Here is a 15,241-nt window from a genome sequence, read left to right on the forward strand (position 1 = left end):
CCATCTCTATAGAAAATTTATTTGAAAAGGTAAAATTAGCTGAGTATGGTGGTCTGTAGTCCCAGCTACTCAGGAGGCTGAGGTGGGAGGATCACTTGAGCCTAGGAGGAAAAGGTTGCAGTGAGCTACATTTCAGCGACTACACTCCAGACTGGGCAACAGAGTGACACCTAGTCTCCTAAACAAAACACTAAAACATGTGTAGTGTTTTGTACTATATCATCAGTTTTTATATAACTTACCTACATCTTACTGCACACTGGGATTAGGACAGGTGGTATAATCATCATCATCCTCTTTTGGAGGTGATAACTGAGACTCGGGAAAGTTAACCATCTTGACAGGCTATGCAGCTTAGTAAGTGTTAGAGCTTAGAACTAAGCCTGTTTCACCCAAATCCAAATCCTAATGGTAACTTTCCTTATATTTCGTCCTTGAAATGTGTTTTATTAATAAAAAAGTTGATGATTTCATGATTAAAGGGCTACTATAAAGAATGGGTATTTCTTCAAAGGTTTTGTCATCGTGGTATAAAAATTAATGATCAAATAAATTGTGTCTAGAGATAAAGTAAATGTATAAGCTACAATTGGTTTCAGTTATTTCTGGGTGGTAACTAAGGTTTTCTTGACTTTGATCATGATATCAAGATGACTACCCTGTTTCTCATTCAGGGGTAGAAAATGACCAAAGCACTAGAGATGAGTTCCTAGAAGATGGGAGAAAACATTCTTATTCTAAAAATTGTTACTTTTTGGGAGTTATAATAAAACAACATATGCATTTCTTCTACTTCATTGATTACCAGGTTCTCCAAAACAGACAGCAGCAGTGCGACCCAGAACATACCGTCAGGAAACTGGTCAGCATCATCATCAAACATGGCTTCCTTGAGGGCAGACTTGTTGAAGGGACTGATGCTATCTGAATAGTTATATGGATTATAGTCTCGAGAGCGTGGAGAGGAGTGAGTAGGCACTGAATGAAGCAATGAAGCTTTATTATCAAGAGCTGTTTGGCTTAAGTCAGTGGCATCACCTCCTGCTCTTGGGTCAGACATCCCAGGACCACCACACATCTATCAATGGCAAGGAGAAGGCACAACAAATTAACTCATTTGCAGGTATCTATTTAACATTCTACAAAGATATTTCTCAACTGCTTAAAAGACAATTTTAAAAAGATAACAATAACCAGCTAAAAAATTTAAGTAATGGCAATCAACATTATGAGTTACAATTTATATTCCAGATGTCAAAGCTTAAACATATAAACTACAGCTGTGAAGGCAAATAAGAACCGTAAAAGAATGGTGCCTCTAATGATTATTACAGTTCCTTTGCCAACGACTTGACCAGACAATATGTACAGTGTGATTACCAGCAGCTTCTCCATGTCAGCTAAAGATACGAAAGAACTTTCATAAGCAACATAGCACTACAAGCTGCCAGATTCCATTATTAAGGTAATGGTATGTCATACAATAGTATGTCAACAAAGCATAATAAAATCAAATTTAAAAAGGCTTGCTTTAAGGAGGGAAAAAAAAAAAAAAAGAAAGACTTAAAAGGCCTGCATAACTTTTGGAAGGATGCCAAAAGAATTTGGGTATGTTAATGTACTTACCAAAATATGAATATGAATATTGATACAAATACTGGTATCAAAATAATTACTACCATGAGTATCAGCATCACCATCATCCACTGGGCAACTATGTGCCAAGCCATTTGCTAGGCGCTTTACAAATATTCTTAAAATACTTACTACGCACCTATTATTAAATGCCTGGCGTTGTTCACAGCATTGGGAATACATCAGTGAGCAAAAGAGAGAATGATGTCTACCCCAATGGAGTTTATATTTTAGTGGAGGGACAGACGAAAAAAAAAAACAAAACTTTAATGAATGAATAAAGTATATGACATGTCAGAAGAAGGAATCATGAATGGTGAGGTGGGAGGACAGAGTTCACAGATTAAGTAGCATGAGTAGGGTTCACTGAGAAGCCGTTTGAGTAAACACTTGAAGGAGGTAAGGGAATTAGCCAAGGGGCTCTCTGAAGGTAGAGTGTTTCAGGTAGAGAAAACAGCCAATACACAGATCCTGAGGCAGGAACATGCATAGTAAGTTCAAGGAACAGCAAGGAGGCCAGTGTGGTAGAAGCAGAGTGAACAAGGAGGAAACTAGCAGGAGATGAGGCCAGAAAGGTAACAGAAAAAAAGTGTATTGTGTAGACTTTGGTTTTTACTCTGAGACAGAGACCTCCTACAGAGTTGAGTGAGAGTGGGAATGTACTGTAGGAGGTCAAGGGCATAATCAAGGAGGACAAATTTTAATAATCCAGGTGAGAGAAATAATGAAGACGATGGCTCAAACCAGAAAGGCAGTGGTGAGAAGAGGCTGAATTCTGGATACATTCTGCAGTGGAGCCAGCAGATTTCCTGACAGATTTGGTACAGAGGATGAGAAAAACAGAGGACTCAACAACTCCTGTCCATGGGTTTTGGCTAGGCAACTAGGATTGCCATTAACTAAGATAGGAAAGAGCAGCTTTAGGGGAGAAGACCAGGAGTTCAAACAGGCAGCTGAATGTGAATGTGGAACTCAGGAAAGAGGTCTAAGCTGAATAGAGTCATAGTATTTATTATACTCACAACAACTTTTAAGGTAAGCAGTGACAACCCTATTTTCTTAATGAAGACTTTGAAGCTTAGAGGTATCACCTGATTAGCTAATAACTGCCAGGAACTGAGATTTGAATTCATTTTGCCAAAATTCACAATTTGAGTTCCCTACCCTGTACCATGCTGTGTCTGAAAAAAAACAAAACAAAACTGAGTCTCAGTGAAGCAGTGATTCTTACTAATCTGCGATTGCTACCATATGCAGCTTTGAAGAGTAGGGAACCTCAAATATCAGTGATAAGCTGGTTTTGGCAGCCAGTTTACTACGCTGACCACAATCTAGCTCTGCCAGATAGGCACAGTGAGAAAAACAACTGCAGGACAGATGGCAGGAAGGCAGAGGAAGAAGTCCTTTGGAGATTGTAGTACTGAAGCACTACAATTTTCTGTAACTTTGCAAACATTGAGAAACAATGAATTCCATAGGAACTGGTGGGATGGCTCATTCTGTGAAAAGTCTAAGCTGTCAGAGACAAGTCTAAGAAGCAGCAAAGTAAAAAACTATTCTGTGTATAATGGCAGAAGCAATAAACAATATTCAAATATGTCAATAATATTAAATATGTAAGAATGTTGTAGATTATAACATTCTTGCTTCAATGTAATGATGTCTGTGTTTTTAAAAATACTTGAGAGTCAGTTACTTGCACATAAGAGAAATAGAACATTTGGCACATTATTAAAAAAACAAAACACATTCTTAACTGTAGCCACACAAACTGATGATGCAAATTACTATCACCATACCTAACAGGGAAAAAAAAATTCTAAACTCCTTATGTGTTCTTACAAGACTCAAAGTGATCTGGCCCATGTTCCACTCCTTTTCTCTCACAATGGTCCACCTACACTGGCTTTCTTCCTAGTCCTCAACTATACAAAGCTTGTTCACATCTAAATGTCTTTGGATTTGCTAATTATTTCAGGAATTCTCCTCTAGATTTTATGTGGCTTTATTTAGGTTTCAATGCAAATGCTACCTTTGGAGAGAGGCCTTCTTGGACCACAAAATCTAAAACAGACTCACTTTCCTCTAAAGCACATTCTATCCTAAAACTCTATAATATTCATCTCTATATGAAAATCTGAAAGGAATTTGAAGGCAGTGATTTTGTCATATAAATCTAACGCCTCAAACAGTGCCTGGTATGTGGTAGATACTCAGTAAATACTTGAAGAGTGACTGACCCATAGAAAAGCATATTCGAAAATGACAGAAAGCAAAATGTAATTAAAATAATGCTTAATGAACAATGAAATAGTCTGCAAAGTAAGGATATTAAAATACTTACTGAATCGCCATCGTCTTTTTTAGAATCCCTTTTCAATGGCTCATTCATATCTTCTTGGCTACGGAAGCTGAAATTCTGGATTGCTTCGGTGACACCTCTAAGAGAGCTATAAATATCTTCAGAGTTCATATTTTCTGTGTCATAATCAAATGCACTATGAAAAAGATGACACTAATTTTTACTTAGGTGTAGTTATAAAATACAAACACATCTGAGATTATATAGGGGTATTTATAAAGACAAGATTAGAGAATGTATATCCTCAGAGCATCATTAGCAAAATAAAAAATAGCAGCTATATAGAGTTAAAGTACATGTCTCTTTGTCCTTCCACCAAGGACACCTTACAGTTACTCTACAATGCACAGTCCTTAATAACTGGTTTGTCTTTCCACCTTGAAAAATGTTTTGATTAACCAGAGGTCAGCAAACTATGATGGCTTGCAAGTTAAGAATGTTTTTCACATTTTTAAATGGTTGAAAAAAAACAAAAAAGTTCACGAAAATTAGATAAAATTTAAATGTCAGTATTCATAAATAAATTTTTTTTCTTTTTTTTTGGAGACAAAATCTTGCTCTTGTCCCCTAGGCTGGAATGCGATGGCACGATCTCAGCTCACTGCAATCTCCGTCTCCTGGGTTCAAGTCATTCTCCTGCCTCAGCCTCCTGAGTAGCTGGGATTACAGGCACCAGCCACCAAGCCCAGCTAATTTTTGTATTTTTAGTAAAGACAGGGTTTCACCATGCTGGGCAGACTGGTCTCGAACTCCTGACCTCAGGTGATCCGCCCACCTCGGCCTCCCAAAGTGCTGGGATTACAGGCATGAGCCACTGCGCCTGGCCCATAAATAAAATTTTATTAAACATAGTCATGACTATTTATTTAGGTATTGTCTATGGCTGTTTTCTATTTCTATTGTCGATGGCTGTTCTCATACAATAGCAGAGTTGAGAAGAGACTCAAAGACCATGACTCAAATAGCCTAAAATATTTACCACTTGACCCTTTACAGAAAGTTTACCGATCTCTGTGATTAACTCCCAATACCGCTTGAAGAAGAGATAAATGTATTTTAACACAAATTTGTAAGAAGGTAGAGGATTTTTAATACCGAACATAATTTTTTTTTTTGAGATGGAGTTTCACTCTTGTTGCCCAGGCTGAAGTGCAATGGCGCAACCTTGGCTCACTGCAACCTCTGTCTCTCAGGCTCAAGCGAATCTCCAGCCTCAGCCTCCCTCAGCCTCCCGAGTAGCTTGGGATTCCAGGCGTGAGCCACTGTGCCAGTTTTTTTTTTTTTTTTTTTAAGGGGCAGGGTCTTGCTGCTGCCCAGACTGGAGTGCAGTGGTGCGAACATAGCTTACTGCAGTCTTGAACTCCTAGGCTTAAGTAATCCTCCTGCCTCAGTCTACCAAGTTGCTAGGACTACAAACACACACCACCATGCTTGGCTGATTTTTAAAAATTTTTCTGTAGAGATGGGGTCTCAATATGTCACCCAGGTTTGTCCCAAATTCCTGGCCTCAAGTGATCCTCCTGCTTTGGACTCCCAAAGAGATAGGATTGCAAGTGTGAGCCATATCATGTTATAGACATGAACTTTATAATCAAATGCTGAAATTCAACTGAAGCTGTAATTTAGCTACCAAATTTATCATATATGTAGAACACAGAAAAAATAGGGTAGGAAATGTTTGCAATATATTTTTCTCAGATGTTGATGTATTATCCAATACTTTTAATGAATAACTTGATGAAGCACACTATAATATATGGCTAATGACCATTAAGCTATTAACTATAAATACCAACTCTTTTTTATTTATTTATTTTTTTTTTGAGATGGAGTCTTGCTCTGTGACTTAGGCTGCAGTGCAGTGGCATGACATCCGCTCACTGCAACCTCTGCCTCCTGGGTTCAAGGGATTTTCCTGCCTCACTCTCCTGAGTAGCTGGAACTACTGGCATGCACCACCATGCTTGGTTAATTTTTGTATTACTAGTAGAGATGGGTTTTGCCATGTTGGTCAGGCTGGTCTCGAACTCCTGACCTCAAATGATCCTCCCGCCTCAGCCTCCCTAAGTAAAGATACATGCACATGCATGTGCACTGTAGCGCTATTCACAATAGTAAAGACATGGAATCAACCTAAATGCCCATCAGTGATAGACTGGATAAAGAAAATGTGGTACATATACACCATGGAATACACCACAGTCAGCCCCAACTCCTTCTTAAAAAAACTTTTTAAGTTCAGGGGTATGTGTTCAGGATGCGCAGATTTGTTATATAGGTAAACATGTGTCATGGGATTTGTTATACAGATTATTTTATCACCCAGGTATTAAGCCTAGTGTCCATTAATTATTTTTCCTGATCCTCTCCCTCCTCCTACCCTCTGCCCTCTGGTAGGCCCCAGTGTGTGTTGTTCCCCTCTATGTGTTCATGTGTCTTCATCATTTAGCTCCTACTTGTTAGAACATGCAGTATTTTTTTTTTGTCGTTGTTCTTGCGTTAGTCTGCTAAGGATAATGATCTCCAGCTCCATCCATGTCTCTGCAAAGGACATGATCTTATTTTGTTTTTATGGCCACACAGTATCCCATGGTGTATATGTACCACATTTTCTTTATCCAGTCTATCACTGATGGGCATTTAGGTTGATTCCATGTCTTTGCTATTGTGAATAACGCTACAGTGTACATACATGTGCATGTGTTTTTATAACAGAATGATTTATATTCCTTTGGGTATATACGCAGTGGTGGGATTGCCGGCTCCAATGATATTTCTGTCTATAGATCTTTGAGGAACTGCCACACTATCTTCCACAATAGTTCAACTAATTTACACTCCCAATAGTGTAAAAGTGTTCCTTTTTCTCCACAACCTTGCCGGCATCTGTTATTTTTTGACTTTTTAATAATAACCATTCTGACTGGTGTGAGACGGTATCTCACTGTGGGCTTGATTTGCATTTCTCTAATGATCAGTGATGTTGAACTTCTATGCAAACAATTTTTCAAAAGGCTAGGAAAAGGAAATAAAATTTTAGTCTACTAAGCAGTCAAGAATGTCATTTTAAATACAGCTCATGCTTGAATTGCACAAGTGTTTGAAAATTGTACACATCTTTTATTTTGTATTAAGGACCAATCTCTGAGTCATATTTTTTCCTCAGAGGTATATATTCACTATTTATTTATTATATATATTTATATATAATATATAATGAATACATTTGTTATATATATCATTATATATACAATGAATTACATAGCTATTATATACATAATGAATTAGAATATCTAATTCAATACATATATAATGAAAAAATTAAGCTTACAGACAAAACATAAAAATAACAAATAGGGAAGGGTTAAATATATAATAAATATAAAAATAGTGTTAAATATATAAAAATATAATAAATATACAATATATGAATATAAATCAGTTATAATCATTCTGAATATGAAAAGCATAATATGACCTAACATATGTCATAAATATATAAATATATGACATATTATATATGTAATTCATTATATATGACATATGTCATTCATTACATACGTAATTTATTTTATATAAACATGTAATTCATGATATATGTAATTATATATGTAATTCATTATATATTACACATATATGATATGCCATATATTCATTATATATTTAACCCTCCCCATTTGTTATTTATGTTTTATTTGCAAGCTTAATTTTTTAAACTCATCATTATAACTGACCTCATCACCACTTATACTGAGTAGTATAACGTAATCGAAAGACACAATTTGCAATTTACTGGATTTATACAGCATCTCTGAGAAATATAACTATGCCATTTAACGTAATAAACAGTAATTTATTTCAAAAAGCTATCAGTAGGTTTTCTTTCCACTTATTAAAAAATTCTATATCCTACATATTATCATTTAAGTAGCTGGCTTTCAAATAAACTTTGAATTGTTTTAATGTGCTAAGTTTCTACTTTTCTAAGACCTTTTAAGTCAAGTGGGAATTGACTTGAATTATATCAATGCTTGCTTTCTTAAGAATGGAATTTACAGCCAGGGGTGGTACCTCACACCTGTAATCTCAGCACTTTGGGAGGCCGAGGCAGGCAGAACACCTAAGGTCAGGAGTTCGAGACCAGTCTGGCCAACATGGTGAAACCCTGTCTCTAGCAAAAATACACCCATCAGTCGGGTGTAGGGTGCGCCTGTAATCCCAGCTACTTGGAAGACTGAGGCAGGAGAATTGCTTGAACCTGGGAAGTGGAGGTTGCAGTGAGCTGAGATCACATCACCGCACTCCAGCCTGGGGGACAGAGCAAGACTCTGCTTCAAAAAAACAAATAAACAAACAAAAAACAAACAATGGGAATTTACAAATACAAACCATCATGAAAAATCATCCTTTTATTACCTTGGAGATAAAGTATTCTGTGATGTATTGGTAGGTGAAGTAAGAGGACTGGACCAGTTAGCCGGTGATCGTGGTGTTGGTCTTGTCAAAGGACTCCCCATGGAACTCTGATGAAGGGAGTCAAAGAAATATTAACATATTACAGGTAAGTTCACTTAACACAAACATTACGTTGAACCATATTAAAGGGCCATATTTACAGGTTAATACTTTAAATATTCATGTACTTATGTCTGCTTTCCAGGGGAAAAATTTCTTCCTATTTAGTAATATAACTCTTTAGTCTTTTTCTGTTCTCACCTGCTTCCTGTTCTCAAATATTATCAACATCCTTTCCCTCAAGGATTGAATATAATTTTAAATTAGCTTCCTGTTGTAAGCTAATCTCCTTCTAACCATTACTAATGCTCAAATTTTATCCCTCCTTGACTTTGCTTTACACCAAGCGAGTTAAATCTGGTCATACTACTAATATATCTATTCTTAAGATACGATAAAATAATCCCTACTCCCTTCAAAAAGATGACTGACTCTGGTTCACAAGAAATTGTTTTAGGATTACTTTTAACCCTCCTCAGACTTTAAGCCTGCCATCAGTGTATCTCTTTTATTTGCTATCAAATGTCTTTCTTTTTAATGCTTTAGTTCAATTCTTTAAGCATGTAATGTAAATTATTACATACGAGTAAAATATATATGTATACACAAACACATAAATATACATATTTCAATGTTTCATTTACTCAGAACTTACTTCTTCAAAACAAATTCCTGCACATCCAAGTATAAATGCACTGACAAACCTGCGATCATTTAATGTGACCACACTTCTTAAAGCACTACCTCCTTCGAATCTTATTTGTTAACCCTGGAGTAAGTCATCCTTGTTAGCCCTCAAATAAGAATTGGTTCATCTAAAGAGCATGTCCTGATTCTAATGGCTTCCAGCTGGTGCCCTCATCTATGTTTTGCTCACATTTTGCTTTTCTTGTTCATACCTGGCCACTGTTTACCACCATTCTACTGTACACAAAGTATAATATTATATAAATAGGACAGGCATAGGGATTCTTCCAAGACAATATTTAATTCTGCTCAGGAAATGCTGCCAAATAAAGATGCAACAATTATATATTAAGGATCAAGTTTACCTCGTATAAAAGAAACCAATTATTGTTAAATCAACCATCACATTATATAACAGCCAAGAAAATAAGAAAGAATTACCTGGGTTCCATTGCCAGTGTTTCGAAGGTGATTATGAAGAAGCTTCGTAGCACCATCCTGAAAAGTTTTTGGTAAAGCTCCTAATAACATTGTAAACTCTGGGGTATTGAGTTCAAATAATGAAATCAGTACTGACTGTGCTGCCTAAAAAACAAAGGCATACAGTAGATGAATATATTTTTGTTACTCAAACGAGACTATTTTCTTCCCCTACATTGCTGTTCAATAGCATGAAGCTTGACCATCTTTCCCAAAAAGGAAAAGGAAGATATTCTTATTTGCTTTCAAACTGTTTTGCTGGAACGAAAAAAAAAAAAAAAATTAACCTACCAGTTTTTTTGAAGGTAAGAAGGGAATATGAAAAGCATAACAAATATTACCTAACAGACTATGGAAAAGTTAACCATGATGGTTTCCAGGGTTACTCTTACATACTACTACAGTATTTTAGTTTTTCTAATAAACGATTACAAGGAGAAATAATATCTAATCTTCTCACAAGCAGTTAACATAACAATTTTACAATTTGAAGCTAAAGTATGTTCTGTGGAAATGGGAACAAAATACAGCTTACTCAGATCAGTTAAGAAAAGTTACACAATTCTTTTCTGCTTCTGAAGTAATCAACTGCATTACTAAAAGCCAAACTTTGAAATTCAAATTATATACTTAATTAAGGAGAAACTCAAATCATTTATGATCACATGACTTGTATCCAAATCTGCACACTTCAATTTGGACCTTTCTGAACCCACTCTATGAAAAATACAACTGAATATAGAACACTAAGGGAAATGGTTAAATTATGTTATATTGGAACGATGGAATACTATACAACACAATCTTGGAAGATGATATAGCTCTCAATGTAGAAATTGAGAAAGGTCTATTATATACTGTTGAAGCAAAACTATAAGACTGCTGTAACAAGCCAGGTGCAGTGGCTCACACCTGTAATCCCAGCACTTTGGGAGGCAAAGGCAGGTGGATCACTTGAGGTCAGGAGTTCGAGACCAGTCTGGCTAACATGATGAAACCTCATCTCTACTAAAAATACAAAAATTAGCTGGGTGTGGTGGTGTGTGCTTGTAATCCCAGCTACTTGGGAGGCTGAGGCCAGAGGATCTCTTGAACCTGGGAAGTGGAAGTTGTAGTGAGCAGAGATCGTGCCACCGCACTCCAGCCTGGGAGACAGACTGAGACTTAAACTCAAAAGGGAAGGAAAAAAAAAAAAAAGGAGTGCTATAATATGAGCACATTTTGTTAAAAACAAAAAAGTATAAGTTGTGTGGGTATATACTCTGGGTATCTAACATGTTAATAGTGCTTAAATAAAGCTATTAAGATTTGCAGTTTTTTTTTTTTTTTGAGACGGAGTCTCGCTCTGTCGCCCGGACTGGAGTGCAGTGGCCAGATCTCAGCTCACTGCAAGCTCCGCCTCCCGGGTTCACGCCATTCTCCTGCCTCAGCCTCCGGAGTAGCTGGGACTACAGGCGCCCGCCACCTCGCCCGGCTATTTTTTTGTATTTTTTAGTAGAGACGGGGTTTCACCTTGTTAGCCAGCATGGTCTCGATCTCCTGACCTCGTGATCCGCCCGTCTCGGCCTCCCAAAGTGCTAGGATTACAGGCTTGAGCCACCGCGCCCGGCCAAGATTTGCAGTTTGAAAACAAAAGTTACGATCTCATACTTTTTTTGGAACCACCACACTGAATGGACCACAAGTAAACTTGAGTAAATGAACTAGTAATTGTTAATATATACTTTATTTCATCTAGTTTACTTTGGTTTGGAGATTCAGCTTTATTTCCCCTGTAGGGACAGACATCCCAATAGCTCCCAAACCCTTTACCAATGAGTATATCCTTTCCTCCTGACTTGAAGTGACACTTGTATAATGAACTAATCTCCTATATAAACCTAAGTGTCTCTGGACCTTCCTTCATGTTCCATTGATCTATTTGTCTATTTCTGTACTAACACCACATGACATAAAATACATAACGTTAGTATATTTTGATCATATCCTTCCTTTCTTGTGGTTTTAAATTTCCTAATGTCATATTTATTTTACTAGATATATTTCATATTTCTTTTTTGTAGAAATACAAATTTCTATTTGTAGTCTTTCTATCAAAGTAATACATACATACAGATTTTTAAAAACCAGTTTTAGAAAAGGTTTTATAAACCTCAATTCCATTGTTCAGCTCTCCAGAGTTCCCTTTTGTAATACTTGCTTTTACAAATAGTTAGGATTCATAGGTCTATAAAATCTTTTCTTCATTGATCAGCTTGAGACATTTTCTAGTGATTTCCTACAATAGATGAGGACTTAGGTTCCTTTCAGTATCAGCTCTCCCTTTTCTTCTTTCTTCTCCCTTATACTAGTCCATTTTTGTCACATCAGACAGCATAATCTTTAAAAACATAAATCATATTACTACGTGACTTAAAAATGTGCCAATAATTTCTATAGTCACATCAGTATTCTTGTTCTTGGAATATCGCAAAATTTAAATTTTGATGAAATCCAACTTATCTGTTTTTCCATTTGTTGCCTAAGCTTCTGATACGGTATCAAAGGATCTACTGACAAATCCGGGTTCATGAAGATTTATTCCTGTTTTAAGTGTTTTATTTTCCTGTGTCTATTGAGATGATTATGTGGTTTCTGTATTTTTACTACTGATACGGTACATTACATTAATAGATTTTTGGATGTTAATCTAACCTTACATTCCTGGGATAAACCCCTCTTGGTCATTGATATGGTCTGGCTCTGTGTCCCCACCCAAATCTCATCTTGGATTATACTCCCATAACTCCCACGTGTTGGAGGCACCCCGTGGGAGACAACTGAATCATGGGGGCGGGTTCTGCCACGCTGTTCTTGTGGTAGTGAGTAAGTCTCACGAAATCTGATCATTTGATAAGGGGAAACCCATTTCACTTGGCTCATTCTCTCTCTCTTTGCCTGCTGACATCCACGTAAGACATTATTTGCTCCTCCTTGGCTTCTGCCATGATTCTGAGGCTTCCCAAGTCCCATGAAACTAAGTACAATTAAACCTTTCTTTTGTAAATCACCCAGTCTCAAATATGTCTTTATCAGCAGCATGAAAACGAACTAATAGAGTCATGGTATATACTTCTTTTATATATGTTGCTAAATTTGGCCTGCCAGCATTTTGCTGAAGATTAAGGCATTCATATTCATAATGAGATGCTGGTCTGTAGTGTTTCTTTGATGTGTGATGTCTCTGTCTAGTTTTGGTATCAGAATAAAACTGGTCTCATAGAATAAACTGGGAAGTATTCCTTCCACTTCTGCTTGTTTGGAAGAGTGTGTGAAGAACTGCTATTAATTGTTTGGTGGAACTTACCACCAATGAAGCCATCTGAGCCTGGGCTTTTCTTCGTGCAGTTTTATTTTATGTATATATTTTTTTGAGATGGGGTGCTGCTCTGTCACTCGGGCTGGAGTGCAGTGGTGTGATCACAGTTCACTGCAGTGTCGACCTCCCGGACTCGAATGATCCTCCTACCCCAGCCTCCCGAGTAGCTGGGACTACAGACGTATGCTACCACACTCAATTAATTTTTGCATAGACAGGGTTTCACCATGTTACCCAGGCTGGTCTCTTCTGGGCTCGGGCAATCCATCTGCTTCAGCCTCCCAAAGTGCTGGGATTACAGGCGTGAGCCACCGTGCCTGGCCTGTGCATAGTTTTTGAATACTAGATCAATTTCCTGTTATAGTTCTATTCATACCATCTATTTCTTCTTGAGTCAGTTTTGGTAGTTTGTATCTTTCTAGGAATTTGTTCATTTCACCTAAGATTTTTTTATAAGCTCAGCAGTCATATTAAAATAATTTTTAAGTCTTTAAATCAAATACATATTTACAGATTTTAAAAAAGTTTTAGAAAACGTTTTATAATTTTTCTTTTTTTTTTGAGACAGAGTCTCGCTCTGTTGCCCAGGCTGGAGTGCAGTGGCGCGATCTCGGCTCACTGCAACCTCTGCCTCCCGGGTTCAGGCCATTCTCCTGCCTCAGTCTCCTGAGTAGCTGGGAGTAAAGGCATGTACCACCACACCCGGCTAATTTTTTGTATTTTTAGCAGAGACAGGGTTTCACCATGTTATCCAGGATGGTCTTGCTCTCCTGCCCTCATGATCCACCTGCCTTGGCTTCCCAAAGTGCTGGAATTACAGGCGTGAGCCACTGTGCCTGACCATCATTTTATAAATCTTAATTCCCTTTTTTCAGCTTTCCAGAGTCCTCTTTTGTAACGCTTGTTTTTACTGATAGGATTGACAGGCTTATACAATTATTTCTTCATTATCAGCTTGAGACATTTTCTTTTTTTTTGAGACAGAGTCTGGCTCTGTCACCCAGAGCGCAGTGGCCGGATCCCAGCTCACTGCAAGCTCCGCCTCCCGGGTTTACGCCATTCTCCTGCCTCAGCCTCCCGAGTAGCTGGGACTACAGGCGCCCGCCACCTCGCCCGGCTAGTTTTTTGTATTTTTTAGTAGAGACGGGGTTTCACCGTGTTAGCCAGGATGGTCTCGATCTCCTGACCTAGTGATCTGCCCATCTCGGCCTCCCAAAGTGCTGGGATTACAGGCTTGAGCCACCGCGCCCGGCCTGGCTTGAGACATTTTCTAGTGATTTCCTACTACCATAGATAACGACTACGGTTTCTTTTTTTTTTTTTTTTGAGTTGGAGTCTCACTATCATCTAGGCTGGAGTGCAGCAGCACGATCATAGCTCACTGCACCCTTGAACTCCTTGGCTCAAGTGATCTTCCTGCTTCAGTCTTTTGAGTATCTAGGACTACAGGCATGCACCACTATATCCACCTAATTTTGAATTTTTTTGCATAGATGAGGTCTTGTCATATCACTCAGGGTGGTCTCGGACTCCCAGCCTCAAGTGATCCTCCCACCTTGGGATTACAGGTGTGAGCCACCACACCCAGGTGTTAGGATTACAGGTGTGAGTCACCACACCCAGTACATTTATAATTCTAGTAATTTGAATGTTTTCTCTTTTTACCCTAATACGTTTAGCTAAAGGTTTGTCAATTTCGTTGATCTTTCCAAAGAACCAGCTTTTGGTTTCACTGGTTTTCCCAGTCTCTATTTCATTAACTTTTGCTTTTATCTTGATTATATCCTACCTTTTGCTATCTTCAGGTTTAGTATGCTTTTCTTTTTCCAGTGTGTTATGGTGGTGAACTGGATTACTGATTTGAGAGCTATCTTTTTATTGTAGGCATTAAGAGTGACAAATTTCCCTAGAACCACTGCTTTAGCTTTATCCCATACATTTTGGTATGCCATGTCCTCATTTTCACTCATCTCAATGTATTTCTCAGTGAATTTTCTTATTTCTCTTTTGATTTCCTCTTTGGCCCACTGATTACTTAAGAGTGAGCTGTCTGTCGATTTTCCAAACTCCTTTCTATTATTGACTCTAATTTCATTCTATTGTGGTCAGAGAACATACTGTGTATTAGTTCTATCATTTTAATTATTGAGATTTGTTTCATGGCCTAGCATGCAGAATGTTCCAAGTGTACTTGAGAATATTCT

General features: G+C 37.6%; 1 protein-coding gene across 6 annotated transcripts in view; it reads right to left on the reverse strand.

The window, feature by feature from the left end:
* Nucleotides 1-15,241, reverse strand: part of CLASP2 (cytoplasmic linker associated protein 2) — a 201,708-nt gene that overhangs the window by 42,774 nt on the left and 143,693 nt on the right. For all 6 annotated transcript variants that reach the window (XM_011961558.1, XM_011961562.1, XM_011961564.1 and 3 more), the window contains 4 exons: nt 9,641-9,784; nt 8,414-8,520; nt 3,980-4,133; nt 850-1,078 (listed from right to left, as the gene is read on the reverse strand). In XM_011961558.1, coding sequence (XP_011816948.1) covers nt 850-1,078; nt 3,980-4,133; nt 8,414-8,520; nt 9,641-9,784 — 634 coding nt within the window. The remainder of the gene's footprint in view (nt 1-849; nt 1,079-3,979; nt 4,134-8,413; nt 8,521-9,640; nt 9,785-15,241) is intronic.

This window comes from Colobus angolensis, unplaced genomic scaffold (genome assembly GCF_000951035.1).
Source record: "Colobus angolensis palliatus isolate OR3802 unplaced genomic scaffold, Cang.pa_1.0 Scaffold56, whole genome shotgun sequence".
NCBI lineage: Eukaryota > Metazoa > Chordata > Mammalia > Primates > Cercopithecidae > Colobus > Colobus angolensis.